At 42.2% G+C, this 20,873-nt stretch overlaps 1 protein-coding gene across 2 annotated transcripts; it reads right to left on the bottom strand.

The window, feature by feature from the left end:
- Positions 1–542: 542 nt before the first annotated feature.
- Positions 543–12,570, bottom strand: HCF208 (chaperone (DUF2930)). Of its 2 annotated transcripts, XM_086781553.1 has the most exons (6): positions 12,243–12,570; positions 12,034–12,146; positions 11,872–11,943; positions 4,845–4,988; positions 4,548–4,698; positions 543–824 (listed from the first exon to the last, which is right to left on the bottom strand). In XM_086781553.1, the coding sequence occupies exons 1-6, from the start codon at positions 12,514–12,516 to the stop codon at positions 604–606; spliced, it is 975 nt and encodes a 324-aa protein (XP_086637679.1). In that variant the 5' UTR covers positions 12,517–12,570; the 3' UTR covers positions 543–603. The 2 variants fall into 2 exon arrangements, with proteins under 2 accessions (XP_086637679.1, XP_086637680.1); XM_086781554.1 differs by lacking the exon at positions 4,845–4,988.
- Positions 12,571–20,873: the final 8,303 nt, after the last annotated feature.

Below are 20,873 nucleotides of genomic sequence, written 5' to 3'. Positions count from 1 at the left end.
TTGTCCTCAAAGACCCAGTGAAGGAGTTAGCTCCATTGGTCAAGGGAAGAAAAGGGCTTGCTCACTGACTAAGACGACCAAGCTATTTAGCACATGTGATTTGTCCTGACCCAATGAAGGAGTTAGCTCCATAATCCATTGGTCAAAGGCAGAGAAGGGATTACTCCAGCACTAGGGATCCATGCGAAGGTGCTCATGTTTGGTCAAAGGCAGAGAAGGGATTCCTCCAGCACTAGGGATCCATGTGAAGGTGCTCATGTTTAAGTGCAGGTAAAGGCATAAGTTCTGGCAGTGTCCTCTCATGAACCTTGAACACTGACTACTATAAATGTGGAAAACCCACGTTTAAGTACAGGTACAGGCTTAAATTCCAAGTTTTCATATTGCCCTCCCATGGACCTTGAACACTGACTGCAATTATCTCTAGCCCAGCTGAATCCTTTTATGAAGAAAGCACTGCCTTCTCCCCATTCTTCTACCATTTGACAAATTAAAGGGGGATTTACAAAGGTATAGTAAACACTTGCACAGTTCTTGAAGGCTAGATAACAAAAGACTGCTTGGAAAGCTTTTTTGTTAATGACATCTTCAGTACCTTGGAAGTCAAGACTTAATTTCGGAATTCAATTTCAGAAGCTTCTCCAGTAATAAATCTGCCCACATTATATCTTTCTCACTGAAAGCATAAGGTACATTTGAGAGGAGGAGAATAAAACCTTTTTTGACCTTCAAGTCTACAGTGCTTGTCCTTGAACAAGATTCTTTAAATGGTAAAACAATTGAGCAAACTACTCCATTGGGTATCACTTTCCAACCTTGCTTATCTGCAAATCAAAATTACATTCAGCAAAAGCCATGTGTTCGATAACCAATACAAACTGTATAACACCTTTTTCTAAATCTCATTTGAAATACAGGCATGCCGCATGAATGCATTTTGTGGGTGCCTGCCTGTGTATGTGTGCGCATGTGTGGGAAAAGAGTACATTATCATCCGCTTAAGGCCCACTATGGCCTATGAGACCACAACATGCAAGTACAAGTTTTATAAAAAGACTATGAGACCACATAGCTATGTGTGGAAGTCCAATCCATTGACTGCTTCTCAGTGATGCCACAACACCTTGATTAAAGCTAGCACGGCAATAGTCTTCCCCTCTTACAAAAGAGAACTACAGACGTTGATACATCTCTTAACATGAGGGACACGTATGCAAATAGTAGCAAAATCTGGGTACTCCAAAAAGGTATGCTAATCAGGCTCCCACACCCCTGTAGAGCATACTCTGCATATCCTCTATAGCTCACATCTACCAGCAGTCTCACATTTCAAATAATGAGAAAAAATGGCAGCAACCGTGCGTATTGCATTGATGGCTTTGAGTTGGTCAATGTATCTCACATAGGGGGCATCTCTATATGACAACAATGTACTCCTAAGCATCTTCAAGATTTCATTTCCCACACACACCTTGGATTTGACTTGCACGCATGTTTGTGCAGCAACAAGCATTAATGACTCTGATGACAACATCCTCAATGACTCCAGTCGGTAGACAGAGCCTCGGCCCTCAGTGAAAAGCATCTCTAGGGGGCACACCTGTATACAATCATGGGATACTCTAGGACTGGTCCTTTGTTCAAGGCTAGGAGGTTGCCCAGTTATCTTCACGCAATCCTCTGTGGACTGGTAGAAAAGCTAGACCCCACTGATGAATATATTAAATAAAACTTGAGAGGCCTAGAACCCGCCAAGAAAAGGCAATGGAACCTATCCCGCAGAGACATCCTGGATCTGTAGCTTCCGGGCAGAGGGACGAGACATCTGAGACCTGGGGTGTCTCGCTCTCAGAAGGGATCGTACATGCTCACTAGTGACACTTATACATCCGTGTAGGCGGTCAAGGACCTGGCGGGTCCTGTTTCTACTCCTGTGGGAGCCACTATAGTCGGTGGCTGCGACCCACAAAAAATGTGATGGAGGTCTGGAGGCGCCTCACTGGCTCAGTCTCTCCGAGTGCTACCTCTGCAGGACCTCTCTGTGTCAGCAAAACTCAAGTCAAGACATGCCTAAACATATCTAGTCTTCATTCTCCCCATGACCCCGTGAGAGAGGGCTGAATCTGTCTGGGAGGAGAGAATGAAATCTCCCTCAGATCTCATAGTAGGGTGGGCATCTGAACAAATAGTGCCCCTCATTCTCCACCTCACCAATGGTGCATACTCTTCATATATGTGCATCTCGTGGGATCAAAGTCACAAAAAAACCCGTTTCTAACTTTTGAAACCTCAAAACCTCAAAACTTCGAAATAGTTTCGAAGTTTCAAAAACCTCAAAACCTCGAAACTTTCGAAATAGTTTCAAAAACCCTCAAAACCCTTCGCAATACGGCAGTTTTGCCCAATTTTCAGGTTTCGTTTTCTTTCAAAAAAAAATTAAAAGGTTTTTGAGGTTTTTGAGGTTTTTTGACATTGCCCTCTTGGTTCAAACACACCTCTGGAACTTGTTCACACACGCCTCTGGAACTTGCCAACACGCGGCTGCAAGGGAAAATCATGTCCATGTGCAACTCCCCTTGTCTACATACATACCCTAAACTCATGATTCTCCTGTCCCACTGAAAAACGCTTAGAGAACTGCCTTCTAATTACCCACAGCTTGCCCTTCGTTGCACTGGATTCTGGCTTTGCATATTCTTGCGTATGGACCATTCCTAGAATGACCTTCAAACCTACCTTTATAAAGGTGTCTATAGGACTGGTCAGCCAACTCCTCCTTTGTCTAAAAAACCTCAAAACCTCAAAGTTTTTTTCATCATCATACTATGTTTTAAGGTGGCTTTTATATGTTTTTTTGAATATTTATGATTAATTAAAATATTGATTTTTTCGAAACCTCAAAACCTCAAGGCTGAGGGACGAAACCTTTCAAAACAAAACCTCGAAACGTTTCTTGTGACTATACGTGGGATGCCCTCCACTTTACCAAACTAAACCCTAAGGCAATGAGAAGATACTCGCAACTGGCCAATGGCTATCCGCATGGCATGCGACATGTGCATTTGTAAGTACCATGGGCTCTGAATGAACCCATACTCTGAAACTCTCAAAAAATGCTTTGTAAAACTGAGGTTTCATGGTGAGTGCTAGTGGGGACACCCATGTCCAGCTTCTGTGGAGCCTCTTACAGTGAAACTTGAAAGATCCAAAAACGGAGAATCCAAGCTGTACCGGAAGGGAGGAAAGCGGTCCATCTAGAGGCTGTGCCTATCAAACCAATCAACCACCTGAGAGTACCATGATCTGCCATGACCATCCCGATGTAACTGCATCGATGACTCAAGAACCAATCTCAGGGGATGCTCACTATCAAATGTGTATACATGATGAATATAAGTAATGGTCTGAAAGACAGCATCTATTACCAAAGGGGCGGCTCGATACTCTGCTAGCACAATCTCATGCCGCACACATGGCTTACTCCTGCTCATACATGAGAGCATAATTACCTGGAATCTCTTTATGCTCTTCTATGTTGTCTCACTAAGATCCGGTCCCAGAACGGGGCCCCATACATTGTTCCTGGACGCACGAAGGTATCAAATAGCCAACATTTGGTGCTGAATTCCTGGAAATGGGCCTGGAAACACTGCCTCTCTAGGCGGGCTGCAAGGGATGCATAGCATCTCACCAAACGTGCATCGGCAGCCGGAGAGAGAAAGAGAGAGAAGAGAGCGGAGGGGGGGGGGGGGGGGGGGCGGGGGGCAGGGGATGGGCGGGGGGAGGTGTGCAGAGGGGGGGTCACCTTGGATATTAATAAAACCAATCTGTCCAACCTCTGCTGACTTGGACCTGTCCTGGATCTCCTTCAAAATAGAGGAGGCATGTTTAAGTGTCCTCCTGCCGCGTGGCATCATCGCTATATTGTACGGCCGCTTGTGTCATCATTGCTGCACAACCACAGGTCTGCTATACTATGTTAAAGCTTCCTGATCCACCAGGACTAGTATTGTGGCCACTCCCACCCTTACATCATCATGCAAGGATGTTCCCTTCACCACCTACTTGAACACACGAGTGATGATTCGATGGTTTGCCAATATCCGTGGTGTGTGTGGGAGAGGGAGAGAGAGAGAGCCAGTGAGCTGATGACAAATGGCAGAAAATCTTCCGCAAGGTAGCCTCTAGAGGTAGGAGGAATACTCCCTCTGCTTCCCCTCCTGTGTATTCACCCAATCCATACGATGTACTCTCTCTCTCTCTCTCTCTCTCTCTCTCTCTCTCAAGGCACATCCATGTGCCTCTCCTGTTAATATTTTGCAAGGAAATGTTACATCACCATGAAGTACTCTCAGGACAGAATATCCACACAAATCCGGTGTCAAGACCTTTTGACTTACCCTTTTTTATCTTCTTGTGTAGACATGTAAGCGCAACTGGGACTCATAGGCCATATTCGGCCTCAAAAGACAATAATAATCTCTCTCTCTCTCTCTCTCTCTCTCTCTCTCTCTCTCTCAGTAAGATATGAAGGCTTCATTTCTTACCAGCTCCGAAAGGTAAGTAGGTTAGAGTGTCACATGCGAATAATGATGTCTTCCTCAACATTTCCTCTAGCCACTTCAAAATGTTTCCTTCAGCTTCATTCGGAATATCCCAAAAACCTCGAGCGCAGACCAGCTCCTCACTCCAAACAACCTACAATATGTGCTCAAATACAATAAGAAACAAAAAAGTATATCATAAAATTCAAGCATATTGTAAACTAAATTATCACACTAGAAAGAGAGGCAAAGAAAACAGATGTTCGTAACATAAATGAAGGCTAAGATTGCCGCACATACCAAAGAGGTGGTCTTCGTATTCTTTAATAAAGCATAAGATCCCCATGCTAAATCCTCTTTATCTTCTAGAGAGAGATTCTTGGCTAGAGCAAATATCTGCCTACTTCTTGGCATTGACGTTGCTGCATTCGTTGATGTTCTTCCCTATAAAAGAAAGCCCACTATGACAAAATGTATAAGAACCATGAATTCATGATCAAGGTAACGATTGGCTCAAACAATGAAATGCAAAACAGAAGCACGTATATGATGATAGTTTGAGTCGGTATGAGGATCAAGGCAAGTCACAAGTTGTTTGAATGTGCATGGCCCTGCTTACAAACTCAAAGCACCCAAAGATGCGAAATACTTGTCCTCTTTAATCCACACAAAAGAAGGATTTAATATCCTCATAACATGTGTAGAAATCCCAGCTATCATCAAAAAGTTTATGTATGGTGTGACTAGTGATTTCTTCTTCAATGTCTGCTACTCCAATTCAAAGGTGAAGTATCTAGAAGTCGAGCTAAATGGATAAACTAATACGCGTATATTGACAGTGGCTTTTTTTTGGGTGCTAGCGGATAGAGGTTATTTTGGGTCAAATGCATGCACCAGTAGAACCCAACCATTAATTAGCGATGTCACACCATCAGTATCAGTCAAGAACTAGCTACAGTTGTTGTACGTCTCTATTGTTGAGACAGTCACCCACAAAAAATTTCAAGACAGTATGCGTTGTGAGCCAAGTTGAAGAAGATTTTGGCAAGCACAATAAAATCTTTTGAAGACTTGCCTCAGTTTCCAAAGGTCGAAAGACTAACAGCACCTATTGTAGGCATTACGAAGTGGTTTGACAAGACAAGAACAACAGTAGATTTTGAAGCCTTGAGAAGGTGCTTGAAGTAGCAAACCAGCAACAGATTTTCCAAATCCCGCATTTTTTGGAGCGCGTGCCCAAAACCGACAAGATTGGAGGTGAAAACACCTCAAGAATCGCAAATCAACAAGGTTAGAGGAGCAAAACAAGGCTCCGGAGAATCTTGTGAATTTTGTTCTCATGACAAAGGTACTCAAGATTCAAGAATTTTGCTCACTTGGGACCTTGTAGATCGTCCTCCAAGACGCAAGGAGCCTGACATATGGATTTAACCTATTTTGATACATCGATTTTCACCATTTAAAAATGGGTGATGTTTTACATAGGTAAGAGTTGGAGGTGGCCTAAAGACCTTTAGTGCCTTAGAATGCCCAATCATCTTTGGCAAGCTTTGCCCCTCTTCCAAGCTTGAGGCAGGTTCCCCTTCTTCTTCATTGGTTGCAAAGTTGGCCTGAGACTTCTTCTTAAAGAAGCAATCCCTAAGTGATTGGTCCTCCCGTAGTAGTTGCATTTGAATTTACCCTTTGCTTTATTTGGGCCTTTGGTAGGCCCTTTGTTGGAGTTCTTGTTGGAGAAGTATGCTATGTTGAAATCTCCCCCTTCTTGCTTGCTTTGAAACTTTATCTCCTCTTCTTAGAGTGATGTGATCACCCCTTCCCATGGTGGCTCTAGAATGTTCTTCAACGTAGTGACATCAAAGGCCTAATGGCCATACCCCTTTGTAATCAACTCTACTCATTGTAATCCACTAAGGCTAAGATGGTGAAAGCTTGTAGAAAAATCTATATGACCTAGGATACCTAGTAAGATGGTGAGTTCTACAAAAAGGTCAATCCATATATGCCATGGTAGGTGGATATAACTTGAAGTGGGAGTTTGTTGGGAAAGTGCCCAGCAATATCCACACATTTTGCCAAAATGCCAAAGATGCAAGACCAAGAAACTTAGAGAGTTCAATCAAACCTCATAACTAAGCCATGTAAAAGCTAGCTAGTCTCTATCTAGCACCAGTAAAGAATCCTCTACAAATGCAAGTGGGTTAGAAGATGCTTAGCATTAACTATAGCCCACCATGTATCAAGGGATGTTCTATAATCAAGGGGAGTGAATGTAGGAAAAGGTGAGGGAATGAAGGAGATAATCTAGGAGGCATCACTTGGCTTTATGTGCTTGTAACTTGCTTATATAAGAGGCATGAATCATGAATAAAAATGATGAAGATTGCTCTAATCTAACTCGTGTTGCAATAGTGAGCTCTTCACTCCTAATTATCATCATTAGTATTAATCCCATTTCTTAATGATGCTTCCTATGCTTTGATCCACCCTAACTATGCCTTTAGCATCAAGCTCTCAACTCATAGCCATTTCTACACTTTGCTCCTTCAGCCAAGTTAACCACAATCCGCACTGTTTTGGCAACGCAAGGGAGTGGCATGTTCTCCAAATGGATGCAAAATATGCTTTCCACAACGGGAACCTCGAGGAGGTATATGTGGAACCACCACTTGGATTTGTGGTTCCAGATTCCGAAAGCAAACTTTGCAAGCTATGAAAGGCACTCTGGAGGCTAAAAACATGCCCCACAAGCATGGTACCACAAGAATGATGCATAATTTGTGAGTATTGGTCTTACGCAACCCTTCAGATGTAAATTTGTATGTCTTTTGAGAGCAGGGAATGTGTATGTTCATTGTTCTCTATGTAGATGATCTCATCTATATAGAGAATCACCAGATAAAGATCTCACAAACACAGTAGATGCTTAGTGCAGAGTTTGAGAGGACAAATCTTGGGCTCATGCATTACTATTTGGAGATTGCGATCAAGCAAAAGCCAAATAACATTTTCATCTTTCAACATAAATATGCAAGTGAGATACAAGGCATTTGGCATAACCAAATGCAAGGCAAGTGATACCTCAAAGGAGATTGATTTATTTGTGTCGAAGACACTTCAGACCTTGTGGATGAGACCTTATACACGAACTACTTGGTAGTCTTATCTTCTTGTGCAATACTAGACCAAATATCAATTTTGCTATTAGTACTTTGAGCAGGTCTCCAAGAAGCCCCCAGAGAATCATTGGAAAGAAGGTATGCTGGAGTTGTGATAAATCCAAGGTACTCACGAGTATAGCATCACATATGCAGCAAGCAAGACCCTTAGTGTCTTTTGTGACTCGGATTGGGCTCGTGAATCAGACATCATGCGCTCAGTAACAACGAATTAATTTTCTCTTGGTTCGAGATACATTTCTTGGATCTGTAAGAAACAATCCACTGTTGCACTCTCATCAACAAAGGCTACGTATAAAGATGCATGCTTTGCATCATGTGAGGCATTGTGGCTGAGGCAGATTCTATAGAATATGCAAAAGTAGCCTACAACGTTGTAATGTGACCACGAGAGTTACAAGGCCATCGCTCAAAATCCTTTCTTTCATTCTCGCACGAAACACATTGAGATACATGATCACTTTGTACCCGATGACGATTGAGAATTGTCCAAACATCTTCACAAAGGCTCTTAGCAAGGACCAAATGGAGTGGCATCTTCATCAACTCGCGATCAAATCACACAAGTAGTTCACCTTCGGATGGCCATTGAGGGGGGGTATTAATATCAATGCTCCACCCTTGTATTGTTTTGCCCACAGGCACCACGTAGCTCATGTCTATACAGCCCCCATTATGAGTAGCCATGGTTGAGCAGCCCGGGAGCCCTAACATCCATGTATTCACAAAGAAAGGGGTGGCCTAAGAGACCAAAGGTTTACATACGGCTTGGATTAGATTTGGCACATTGCCAAATAGGCTACATGCTACGCTAGACCGTTATCTCATAACAGTCCACACATGGAGTAGATAGACTTAACTCATGGACACCGTGTCTTGACATTGCGGGGCCCAAACAGAGCCCAAGATGAGCCCAGATGACCATGGGAGGTGGGGCAAGTCTACACCACCGACAATGGCACCAACTATGACCACAGACCTGGCTGTCATATCTTGGCCACCCCACCTATACAAGCCTACAAATACACAATCATATCATAGCCACACTGCATAAATAGACCTATATAGATACACAATCAGCCCCTTCTCCACACAGATCAATCATCAATCATCACTGTGAGTTTACTGCCTAGCTTCTACTAGCATACAGCCCCCGTCTTAGCAGTTCCAATTCAACCATCGATGCTCCCTTCACAGGAGCACACCAGTGTGGGGCTTTGCCATCTATTGTATCACTTCAGTAATACAATATTCTTCTCTATCTCTGTTATTGTGCAATTTCAATTTTAAAGTTTTGTGCTATAAAAGATTCTACTTCTTGTGAGTATTCTCTACACCGCACATTGTATTCTCTCACACGTGAATATCTTTGGCCGCTTGCTCTCGCCACAAATCCTCATTTAATTTTTGTTGCCACTCGTGGCCCACATCGCTGAGCGTTGAACTGCAACTCCAACTGGCACATTGCCATCTCGTGAGCATGCTCAAGCTTTTGCGGCATGCTCCGGAATTAAAGGAGCAGTAGTCGGACATGGGGGCCGGGTGCGGGCAGCCATTGGACAGCTGGCCCACAGGTTGCAAAAGCATGGTCGATCATATTCGTAGAAGCTATTCACACACCGCACTAATTGGGACGGATGTCGGATTGGGCACTCTGCTCCAAGTCATGTCAATGGATGCAACCAAATCTTCTTGTACCTCTTGCTTTCTCTCATCGTCAGAATTCTCCATAGTGGGCCCAGTCGAGGTTCTCCCTAACCACAAGTAAACCATCCGCTATCAGTGTGGGCTGCTCTTCCAGGTTGCCCTGGCGCACTAGTAAACCATCCGCACAAGACCAGTGTGGGTTGCGCTTACAGGTGTTCCCTAGGGCTAAGAGCACCCTAACCATCCACACAAGAAAAAATGGCGAGTGTTGCAGCCCTTCACACTAAGGAAGGACAGGATGGAACAAGGAACCAGCAATACCAAATAGAACCCAATAGTGACCTTTCCCAACCCCAACCCAGAAAAAAAATTCCAGCTGAATTGTCTTGACCATTGTCAAAGCTCTGATACTAATGCTGCAACAAGCGAAAGACTTGAGATGAATCATTAACTTGATTAGAACCTAAATTCAGCACTTAAACTTGACAATTTCATATGCACAAATGAAGAGAGAAGCAAGAGAGAGTAAACTGTACTGGGTCCCAACAAGCGAAAGACTTGAGATGAATCATTAACTTGATTAGAACCCAAATTCAGCACTTAAACTTGACAATTTCATATGCACAAATGAAGAGAGAAGCAAGAGAGAGTAAACTGTACTGGGTCCCCAAAAACCCTATGAAGGGCCGCCACCATGAAGTTCTATTGCCGAATGAGTAATGGACTGACTGTTGGCTGCAAATCAGCACCAAAACCCGTGAATTTGGATATTTGCACAGTCTGGCTTCTGTTGTACAGCCTGGAAAGCTCCTGAGGCTTGCATTAATCCACTAGATGACCTCTATAGGCTGTGTTTTCTTTCCACATCAGGTTGCCTCAGTTTTCAGCACCTTGCGTTTTACCTATCTTGGGCTGCCTGGGATCCCTCTTATATAGTGAACATGGGCATTTCTCTACTAGCCAACTTGGATATATGGGTTGGCCGACTTTCAAAAGAGGAAATATTCACATATTTGATGTGTTATGTATTTCACACCTGTGGCTCTTCTAGGATAGGCGCCTATGCATGGGCACCTTGTATGGCCTTCCACCTGCCTTTTCGGCTTGGCCAATGGGCTGTCCACAGCCCATGGCCCCAAATAGCCACCATAAACCCTAATGTATATTGCTAGTTACCATGCTAATTACCGGTTCACACATATGCAGGCTCCTAAGTCCTCTACCTAAACCTAAGACTTTGACAGATGCCTGTACACCTAGCTACTAGCCTAATAAGTGCCCAGAACATCAATACATCATTCAAGAGGGTTACATCGGTGTGCGGGACAAGCATGACTGACCTATGCAGGAAGTGTGCACATGACCCTGACATTCCTATGGTGGCACACTCACTATGTCCTCGAACAAGGGCTCAAAAGGAACCAAGTATCCAGAGATAGGGCTTGCACTTTTCTGTAGTAATGTCCATGGCATCCAAGTACAGGATGCACATGACAATATTGGAGCAAATAATCAAATGTGTTAATCTTGCTGCAATCACTTCGGTTGCTTACACGGGTCCAAGTGTTGGTCCTCCACGGCCAAAACTCGCATCTTTCTAGCTTGCTTTTAGGATGTTCAGTTGGACATGGGCACAAGTCCCACTGGGTGGTTTACTGTCCACCATTCAACCACAGACTTCCAGGTTTAGTGGTGTGAAAGGATTATGCATGATGCATGAGTGGTTTACTGTCAGCCATTCAACTTGTGCCTCAACAACAGAGATCACAATGTATATATTCTATTGGTTCGATACAAGTGTGAGTAACCCAGACTTCATGTTGTTCCTAAACAATGGTTTGGCATGTCAAAAGAATCAACATAAGAACATTTCATTTTCTTGGCCTCAAGTGCATGAGAAAACAGTTCAGCAGGCCAACTCACTACTCCAACTTTTATGCTCGGTTGTCTGTCCCTAAAAAATTTTCGATCAACTTGCAAAGGCCATTTTAAAGAAGTTTTCGGCAAATTATTTCGAGGCTTGCAAGCCAAAAATGAAGAACACGGTTACATTTCACATCAAAATAACCTGTACCACATCCAGATTGAAGCCTTGAACATATGGCACATCCAAATGGAGCATCGGCAATTACTCTCCTCCCCACTGTTCCCAGGTATGCAGGTAATGCCACGTGCATCACAGATGTATGTGTCATGACTACTAGGGACCATTGTGAAATATGGGCCCAAAGTGAAGTGAGGATACGGGATGCACAAATGCAAATTAGGAACATGCCAGACACATGGCTATGAGAATGCGAGGTTAAAAGCAACGTTAGGACACTGGAAAATGCATAAAATCATCATAATAAAGATTTGGACCACTGGGAAGCCCAGAACAGCCCCGCGCTGTGAGCTTGTGGCCAAGCCCAAAAGAGGGCACATAAGGGTATTTCGCCATTAAATGAAGTGACAATTTGTTTTCCAAATCAACATAATTTTTATTTCAGGTAAAAGGATCATACGTTCAAACTCCTTCCGATAGATGGAAGATTGAAAGAGAGGATTGCATTGCAGAGACCCACAAGCTCTGATCTCTGGAAGCAATCAAAGATTAAATGTTAGTTAGCTAAACATGATGATGATTATAGAGTGATTAATAATGGGCTGAAATGAGAGATTATGACCCATTGTGCTGCAGTGATGGAATCCGCAGTAAGGAAGTGATTCAGCAGCAGGATTACACCAAAAGCTACGCCTAAGACTCGAGGTAAATCCGAGTCGTCAAATCCAGGAATGCCTGCAAAACCCACCAATTAAAAACCCGAGAAGACAGCCAACACAATGCGAGCTGTGTAAAAAGCATGGGAACAAGAAAGAAAGATGAAGCGGGCACCTAAAGTAAACCGGAAAACAGAAACATCTAAGCTAGACGATGATGATGATGATGATGATGATGATGATGATGATGATGTATCAAGGTCCTCTTTGGTAGAGGCACGCAGAGCAAAGAAATTAGGGCTAGAAGAAGCTATGGAGGCTCGCAGAGCAAAGAAAGTAGAGCTAGAAGAAGCTATGGCGATGGGCACTACACGGGCCTGGACATGCAGAAGAGGGGGCTTGGTAAAGGAAGATAGAGGGCTACAGAAGTTGCTCCATAGTGTAGCCATGGTTGTATAGTTTTATGGCCCATGTACCGTGTCACCACACCCCATGTACCTTGTCACCACACATCCATTCTTCTACAAATTTAAAGGGACATCAAGGTTTATATCTAGGCCTCTTCCCATAGGAGACATGGTGGTGGGCAGCATTGCCCGTCCCAAGCTTGAGCTTTGCAATCTCTAGCATGTGTGTGTGAAATGTCTATTGATCGCTCGTTGCCAACCCTCGAGTCTCGGCCAACCCTTTAGTGTATTTTTCATGGTTGAGATTAACAAAAATTGATACAAATTAACTTGCCTTGAAATCACGGGCTAAGACTTCTTGGAATTTTAGTTGTAAAAAACAACTAATGTTGAACACAAAACCACCGATCAAGGTTAAGATCTCTCCTTTTTTTTATTGCTTGGGAAAAAAAAATATTTTGGAGCACTGCCTCAAGCCATGACTCATGGCTTGAGGCCATCCCATCTCAGCTCACATTGCAACATTTGTGAGGCCAGCCAGTTTACTGAGCACCCTTGTGAGGTGGCGTGAGGACCAAAGCTTGTCTTAGGTGCAAAAGCGGGCACAACTCTTATCAACGTGGTGGGCAACATTTGTGAGGCCAACCAGTTGTTGTTGAGCACCCTTGTGAGGTGGGATTAGGAACCAAGCCCATCTTGGGTCCAAAAGTGGACACAACTCTTATCAATGTGGTGGGGCCATCTTGGCTACTTTGGGAGATCTTCCTCGTCCAGGCCTACACTATTCTAAGGTGGGTTACACATAGGACTACCACATGTCCACTATCACACACACAAAACAAATAGAAATGGTAGATCACAATGTTGAAAGCCATTCAAGACTAGCATTGTAGCTTAGGATGAGCCTAAGCTGGTATAGCATCTATAAGACGCATCTCTAAATACATGGGAGTCTAGCATGTGTATGTTAATCCAATTCTAGGATTAACAAGAGCTACTGCCATTATCTTACATCAAGGAGTCACGGTAGATACACCAAAGGGTCATACATTCAAGATATGAAGCAATAGTGTCCAAAGCTACAACTTGGACAGGCGCCCGTAATGGTGTGACGAAGTATTTATGGTGATTCCCGCTTCAAGAGCCTGTGGTAGCAAGTTAGGATGAAGTCCTAAGTGATGTACTTCATGGATATATTATGAGAGTAGTCATTGTAATAGCATTAGGCCTCTTATGAGCCTAAAGTGCCCGATCGGCCATATTTTAAGTGAGTGTAAACACTTATGGCCATGTATATAAGTGAATTTCTTTCATAATACAACATACTCTCCCATTGTGCAACTGAGTCTTGCTCTTGCTAATCCTCTTGGTGGTTAATCTCTCTCCCTAATGCATGCTAGTGAGTGAAGTGAGGTGAGAGGAGGGACGAGGACTTGTAGTGCAACTGAGTCTTGCTCTTGCTAATCCTCTTGGTGGTTAATCTCTCTCCCTAATGCATGCTAGTGAGTGTGTGAGTGAAGTGAGGTGAGAGGAGGGACGAGGACTTGTAGTGCAACACGGCGGTGTGACAACGCTCGCGGGAGACGCGGTGGAATTTCTTCTCAAGGAGTTGTAGAGCTTGGAGACCTCAAGGGTTAGTTTACGAGCTCGGCCATTGGAAAGATCCTCAAACGACAGTTGCGGATCACCAGGTAATCTCTTTTTGGATGTGTTTCAAGGAGGGTTAGGGTGAGCCATAACATTTTTGGCGCCACTGCTGGGGAGCCATCCCTTGGCTTTTTCCATCGTTTCGTCTCTAATCTACGCATAACCCATTGCCCATTATCTTGATTAGTGGTTTCCCATGAAAAAGATGTGTATTTGATGGTGATTTGTGTGAGATTTGGTGTAGAATAGCTCTCTTTTTTGTTTTTGAAAAGAATGCTTTTTGCTTAATTTTTAGATTAATTTGTTGTTGTTTTTCATGTTCTTAGGGCTTGCACATAGTTGTATTAGGCGTAGTTTGCATCCATTGCATCGCATCCATTGCATCAAACAATGCAAGAGAATGCAATTCTTAGTGAATGTTAGCTCTCTGTAGTTTAAACATAGATCTAAGATCATTAATTTGAGTTTAATTGTGTATTTTTTGTTGAAATTGTTTGGATTAGAGTGTTAGCGAGCATTAAGTGTAGCTTAATCTTTCAAAAAATTTCTTAAAACCATCAAAAAACCCTTGAATTTGACTAATTTCTCTTAATGGACTAGTTTTTGTCATTAAGAGTGATTAATCTTGTTCAAGAGGCCAAAAATTTAGAACATGTGTTAATTGGGGTCTAAATGGATCATATGAGTAGTCGAAATTGGGGTTTTTTAGTGTTTTCCTAATCACATCAATTTTTTTATCAATTGGAGAAATTTGACTCTCTTTACTTAAATTTGCCTTAAAAGAGGAGACTATAATTAAGAATCTAATTAATCCCCTAATTTAGATTAATTTACACAATTGTTGATGCACAAAGATTAGCATTCTCTTGTTCTATCCAATGATGTGCTCAATTGTATGAATTAATTAAGAATTAATGATTAATTAGAGTCCTTGATTAGTATAAGAGAAAAAGATTAGTGAAAAGATTAATCTTTAATCACTTTTTTACATAACTCATTAAGGCTAATGAGCATTCATTGAGTAGATGCTCATGAGTTGTCAATTGTCAATTTTGGGAGTCATTTATGTCAAGGATGTAAGGGGTGTCATTAAAAGGTTGACTTTTTTTATTCCTACTTACCTTTTTGGGAAAATGCCCATATTCCCTTCATTTTAAATTCAAAAAATATTCCCCCCAAAAAGAAAAATTCATATTTCTCACTAGACTCCCATAAAAAAATTTAAACTTTTTAAAAAAATAAGAAAAATTTTCGACCGTGAATGGCAATTCTGGCGAAAATTTTCGGTTGTAAAGACAAATTTGGCAAAAATTTACGGCCGTGTGAGGCAATTCCGAGACGAAAAAATTTCTGGCCATGAAAGGCAAATCCAACGAAAATTTCCAGCCGTGAAAGACAAATCCAACGAAAATTTACGCCTGTGTGTGTGACAAATCTAGCGAAAATTTTCGGCCGTGTGAAAGACAAATCTGGTGAAAATTTCCGGCCGCCGTGAGAGACAAATTCGGCGAAAATTTCTGGCCGTGAAAGGCAATTCCGACGAAAATTTATGGTTGTGAAAGACAAATCCGGCGAAAAAATTTCCAGCCATTCAAAGGCAATTCAGGTGAAAAAAATTCTAACCGTGAAAGGCAAATCCGACGAAAAAAATCTGGCCGTGAAGGGCAACTCCAGCGAAAAATCCGGTCGTGAAAGGCAAATCCGGCGAAAAAATCCGGCCGTGAAAGATTATTCCATCAAAATTTCGACCGTGAATGAAAGGTAAATCCAGCAAAAATTCTGGCCGGTGAAAGGCAATCCGACGAAAATTTCCAGTCGTGAAAGGCAATTCTGGCAAAAAGTTTCGGCCGTGAGGCAATTCTAACTGTGAAAGATAACTCCGGCGAAAATTTCTGGTCGTGAAAAAGACAATTCCGGCAAAAATTTTCGACCGTGAAAGGCAATTCCGATGAAAATTTCCGACCGTGAAAGGCAAATCAGGCAAAAAATTCCAGCCGTGATGAAAGGCAATTCCGGTGAAAATTTTCAGCCAAAAAAATCGACCAAAAAAAAAACTCAAGAAACCACCTTTGTTTGGAGGCCCGTATCTCCTAAACCATATATCCGATGAAGGCGCTCTAGGGCTCATCGGAACGCTGACATCGAGCTCTTCGATTTATACAAGTCTTTTGAAGTCAAAATCGACCATTTTGGCCTCCGACCAGCTTCAAAATTCAACCCAAAAATCAAGGCAGCCCAAAAACCACGAAAATTCACAAAAATTAGCGCGACGACGACGAGCCATATTCAGGCTACTTTTTGAGTGTCTAAACGACAAAATCACGCGGACGACTCAAGGAAACAAAGTTGTAGTACTCCAAAAATACTACAACTCCCTCATACAGAGTTTTTCAAAATTCCTTTTGGAAAACCCTCAAAAACGTGCTGCGAAGAAACATGGGAAAAATTCTCAGTAAATTTTTTTATTTTGAGACTATGATGGAAAATAGGTTTTAGAGCCTCCTCTTCCATCTGGGAAGCTCTTAGCATACGCTTTTTTTGGAAAAATATCTCTAAGAGGTCGTTCACGTGCGTATAACGCATAAGCTAATTAGGGCAAACGGATACCCGTTTGATCCAACGAAGAGTACGCCAAGCCTCTTGAGGCTATAACGGGCTGTGGGAAAGTATAAAAAGTAAAAAATAAAATAAAAAATAAAAACAAAACAAAAAATAAAAAACAAACAAACAAACTGTGATTGCTCATTAAGGAGCATTTAGGCACTCTGACATGGCCACAATAAAGGGATTGCCAGGGATTACAAAAGCACTAAACCCAATGGCTGACATCTTCAAGCTATTGAGATCTATGCCGCAAATTCATCTCCCAATGCCATTGGCCATGCCTATAACAAGCGTGTCATCGGGTTTTACACCCCCTGTCACTTCGATTCCATCGGGCTTTCGCCCCTTGCCTAACATTCCTGCAAATCCTATAAGTATCAACCCTTTCCTGAATGCCCACACCTTGGACATACTGACTAGTCTAGGAAGGGGGTGGCCCAAGGACCCACTGAGTCTCTTCTTTCAACAACAAGAGCACTCACATACGGCCTCAGTGATTCATACAGAAATACAGCCGTATAAATTTTCAAAATTATGGGCAAATATGATGGAACAACAGACCCTGTTCATTCAAATGTTTGAACAGAGATGTGAAGCCTTTGGAAATCCCAACTGCCCCGCTAAGGTACATGCGTTGAACTTATGCTTAGAGGGAAAAGCTAGTCTATGGTTCATCGCATTGATGCCAGTGATCAAGACCAACTTCAAAACCTTGAAATCAGCCTTTATACATGGCTTTTCCAGACAAGGTGATCGATGAAGTGCAGTAACATAACTCTATTCAATTGAGCGTCAACCCAATGAATCCATTAGAGATTTTATCCTTTGGATAAAACTCTTGGACTCGCATTGTGAGTCATGGGAAAAATTAAATGATGTTCAATTGAGGAGATGTTTCATGATGGGCTTGAAGAATAACAGCTTACACAACTTGATCATTATATCCAATCTGGAAACATTCGATCAATGGTGTAAAGAAGCAATACGTTTAGATGACAACATGCTAGAAGATGATCATGCTACGAGGTGTTCCTCATCTAAACCAAGCGAAGCAATGGCAAAAGAAAGATCGATCTCGGAATTGACATTTCCAGAATTTTATGCAGCCTTGCTTAAAACATTACATCAGACAACATCTATAAGACAGGATGAAAACCTTCAAAACCAAGCATCCTTAATGCCTCTAAAAGTGAGGAGCGAAATGCCTTGTGTGTTGAATGCAATCACTACGACCATCCCAATCCTCATTGTGCATACAAGACACCTATTCTTCTAGACTGCATATATTGTAAAACCTTTGACCATGATACTAAAAAGTGTCCCGCTTCATCCACAATGGACTCAAAACCATCTCACATGCACCAAACAGAAACAGTCCAAAGGGTAGAAACTGCTCAAGAAGAAGTTAATCGGACACTTCAGTGTTTCTATTGTTGTGGACCTCACAAGGTGGTAGACTGCACAGTTTGGAATACGTCCATGCCCATAGTCACTGACACCTTGTGACCAATGTGTGAACGATGTGGCATTGATCACATGTTCCAAGATTGCCCAAGAGACGAGTTGCTTCAATGCAACTTGTTTCACAAAATACAACTCTTAACATCTTAAGTGTACAAAACGGGCAATTGTCCATGGTACCCTTGAATGTGCTTACACGCTTACAAGCCAAGGCATGAGAAACAGTCAAAAGGAAAGAAAAAGACAATACCTCAACATGGGTAGAAGATGTTTTAAAATAGAACCTAAAAGAGAAAACAAAACCTTCTAAACCCAAGAAAAACAAGGGACTACAAAAAACTATCGAAATCAAGGTCGAGCCAAACCTTCCACATCAAACCTAAAGAAAACTCCACGAAGACTCCCACAATCACGATATCTTAATAGTATCAAAATGTGGGCGGAGAAACAACTACTTGTAGCTCAAGGCTACTATGAAGGTGCCAATCAAATTTGGGTGCCTTGACAGTCAAAACCTCTTTCTCAAGGAAGCACTCGAAAGCCAAGGAAGAAGAAGAGTACTCCACAACACCGTCCACAAAAGCCTATGCGAGTTCCTCAAAGAACTCCACCAATGCAACAAGTGTGTGTACCAAAAACACTGTTGCAAAGCACAAGGGTACTATCAAAGAAATACCAAAGCGTAGGTCCCTAAGCGCATCACAAAGTCCCCTAAGCTTGCACAAAGAAGAAAGCCTCAACACCAAGCACATCGGCCACCAAATTACAGTGTTCGTCAAGATGGGTGCCTGTGCATGTATATCAACACCGAGCACATCGGCCACCAAATTACAGTGTTCATCAAAGATGGGTGCTTGTGCATGTACATCAACAACAAGGATACTATGATGGTAATTCCATCATATGATTGCCAAAATCGAACATTGTTACCACCACCGACTTCAACCCCAACAACTTCACCTAAAGTCCGACAAGAATGGAGGCCCAAGAAACAGCAAGCAAATCACTCAACCACTCTCGTGCATTCAGCACACAAGATCTTATCTGTTCAAGCAAACAATCAGCAGTCTTCCCTATTGCCTCGACATCATTTCAGCAACAAATTCAAGATCAAATACAGAGACTTAGGAGCACATCAAGAACAAAATAACAATGCTCTTGTCACCCCTCTGTAAGTGAGAAATGAGCACACAAGAAGCTATTGTTTACAAATCATGACCTAGATGACCCATTTAAAATAAAACACCTCGAGGTCAAAATCTATAAATTCACGGAATTCCATCTCACAGAATTACAATTCACGAAGTTCCATCTCATGGCTTAAGAACCAGCACTTTCATGATTTTAAGCCATCACGTATTAAACCATATCACGCAATAGCCAATATATATTTGTTAAGCTTATTGCTTACTATTCTTTTGGCTAAATTAATGTATAGCAGCTGCTCCATGAGTACATATCCATACTCATGCACTGGAGAACATTTGCACCAAAGCCTCACCATCGACAACATCCAGGTACATCTCTGGATGGGGGGGGCATGGTGGGCGAATGCCTGGTCAATGGTACAACCCATCGTCTGTAATTTTCCTTCAAATTACAAACCTCTCCAAACAACGCCACAATCTTCACAACTCAATGATTTTCAATCCCTAGTGAAGATATCTATATTAGCCTCACAAGTCGGCGTAATTCTTTCAATCCTCACCAACAAGTGGCTACTTCAACAACAGAGCATATCAATAAGAGTCTATATGACTCAATTCTTGTACTTCATGAAAACCTACTTCTAAGAGCACTTAAATATGCATAAAAACATAAAAGCACATGGGCAAAAGAAGATAAGATCAGGTCCTACTCAACAACATTTGACGAGAATCCACAAAGAGATCATCTCACAAGCCAATTACTTCAAATGATGAATGTCGCTTCAATGAATCAAATGAGGAACTGAGAATCACCATCTCATTCTGATGATTAAGTCTATGTTCCTCCAGATCCTTCTCTCTCTTCTCTCCCATTATTAACATCTCGTAGTGTCCCCACTTACAAAAATCACATGTAACCTTGCCGATGATTGCCAAAAACAAAGTGAGCCAAAAATCACATGTAACCTTGCCGCTGATGATTGCCAAAAACAAAGTGAGCCAAAAAAAAGGGGGCACACATAAATATAAAAAATGCAATCATTCGCAAAAAAACCCCCCATCCTGTTAGGAATTCCCAATACACCACTAACCTCTTCATTCATTAACTAGATTTTCTTATTCCTTCCAGAGGAACAAAGACCATTGAACATCATTCAACATTAAAGCCATCAACAAAGCTTGTTCAAGCCAGAGCCCAATTTTGTAGATCTATTGCACAAACATAGCACCTAGAGGCTCAGATTTGGGCAAAACAAAGCCAATCCACATCTCAAGGATGATGACCAAATGGAGCTGGAGATTGGGCCCATCTAGTATCTAGAGAAGGTCAATCAAATTTGCAACGCCGTGAGATTGATAATCCCACTAAGATTTGACTTTGCCTTTATGCCAATGGTTTAGGTCTCTAAACCCACATGAAAAGGCCAACTACGAGGTCTTGTGAGAAACACATTTATTTTGGGATTCTCAATGGAGCTAGAGCCCCATCACATAGATCTATAACCACAAGCAAGAGGAGGTTGAAACAATGTGGGATTA

This window comes from Cibotium barometz, chromosome 43 (genome assembly GCF_041138505.1).
Source record: "Cibotium barometz isolate CiBa-2024 chromosome 43, ASM4113850v1, whole genome shotgun sequence".
Taxonomy (NCBI): domain Eukaryota; kingdom Viridiplantae; phylum Streptophyta; class Polypodiopsida; order Cyatheales; family Cibotiaceae; genus Cibotium; species Cibotium barometz.
Note: the sequence above shows the minus strand (reverse complement) of the source record. Positions and strands in the feature narration are given on the sequence as shown.

What these genes read in the sequence shown, in the direction of transcription:
- HCF208 (XM_086781553.1), bottom strand. Translation starts at nt 12,516, where the DNA reads ATGGCTACACTATGGAGCAACTTCTGTAGCCCTCTATCTTCCTTTACC. An exon ending in CCATCACTGCAGCACAATGG is followed by an intron (nt 11,944 to 12,033) that starts GTCATAATCTCT and finishes GATTGCTTCCAG; the next exon opens with AGATCAGAGCTTGTGGGTCT. An exon ending in CTATCGGAAGGAGTTTGAAC is followed by an intron (nt 4,989 to 11,871) that starts GTATGATCCTTT and finishes TTTCTTTTATAG; the next exon opens with GGAAGAACATCAACGAATGC.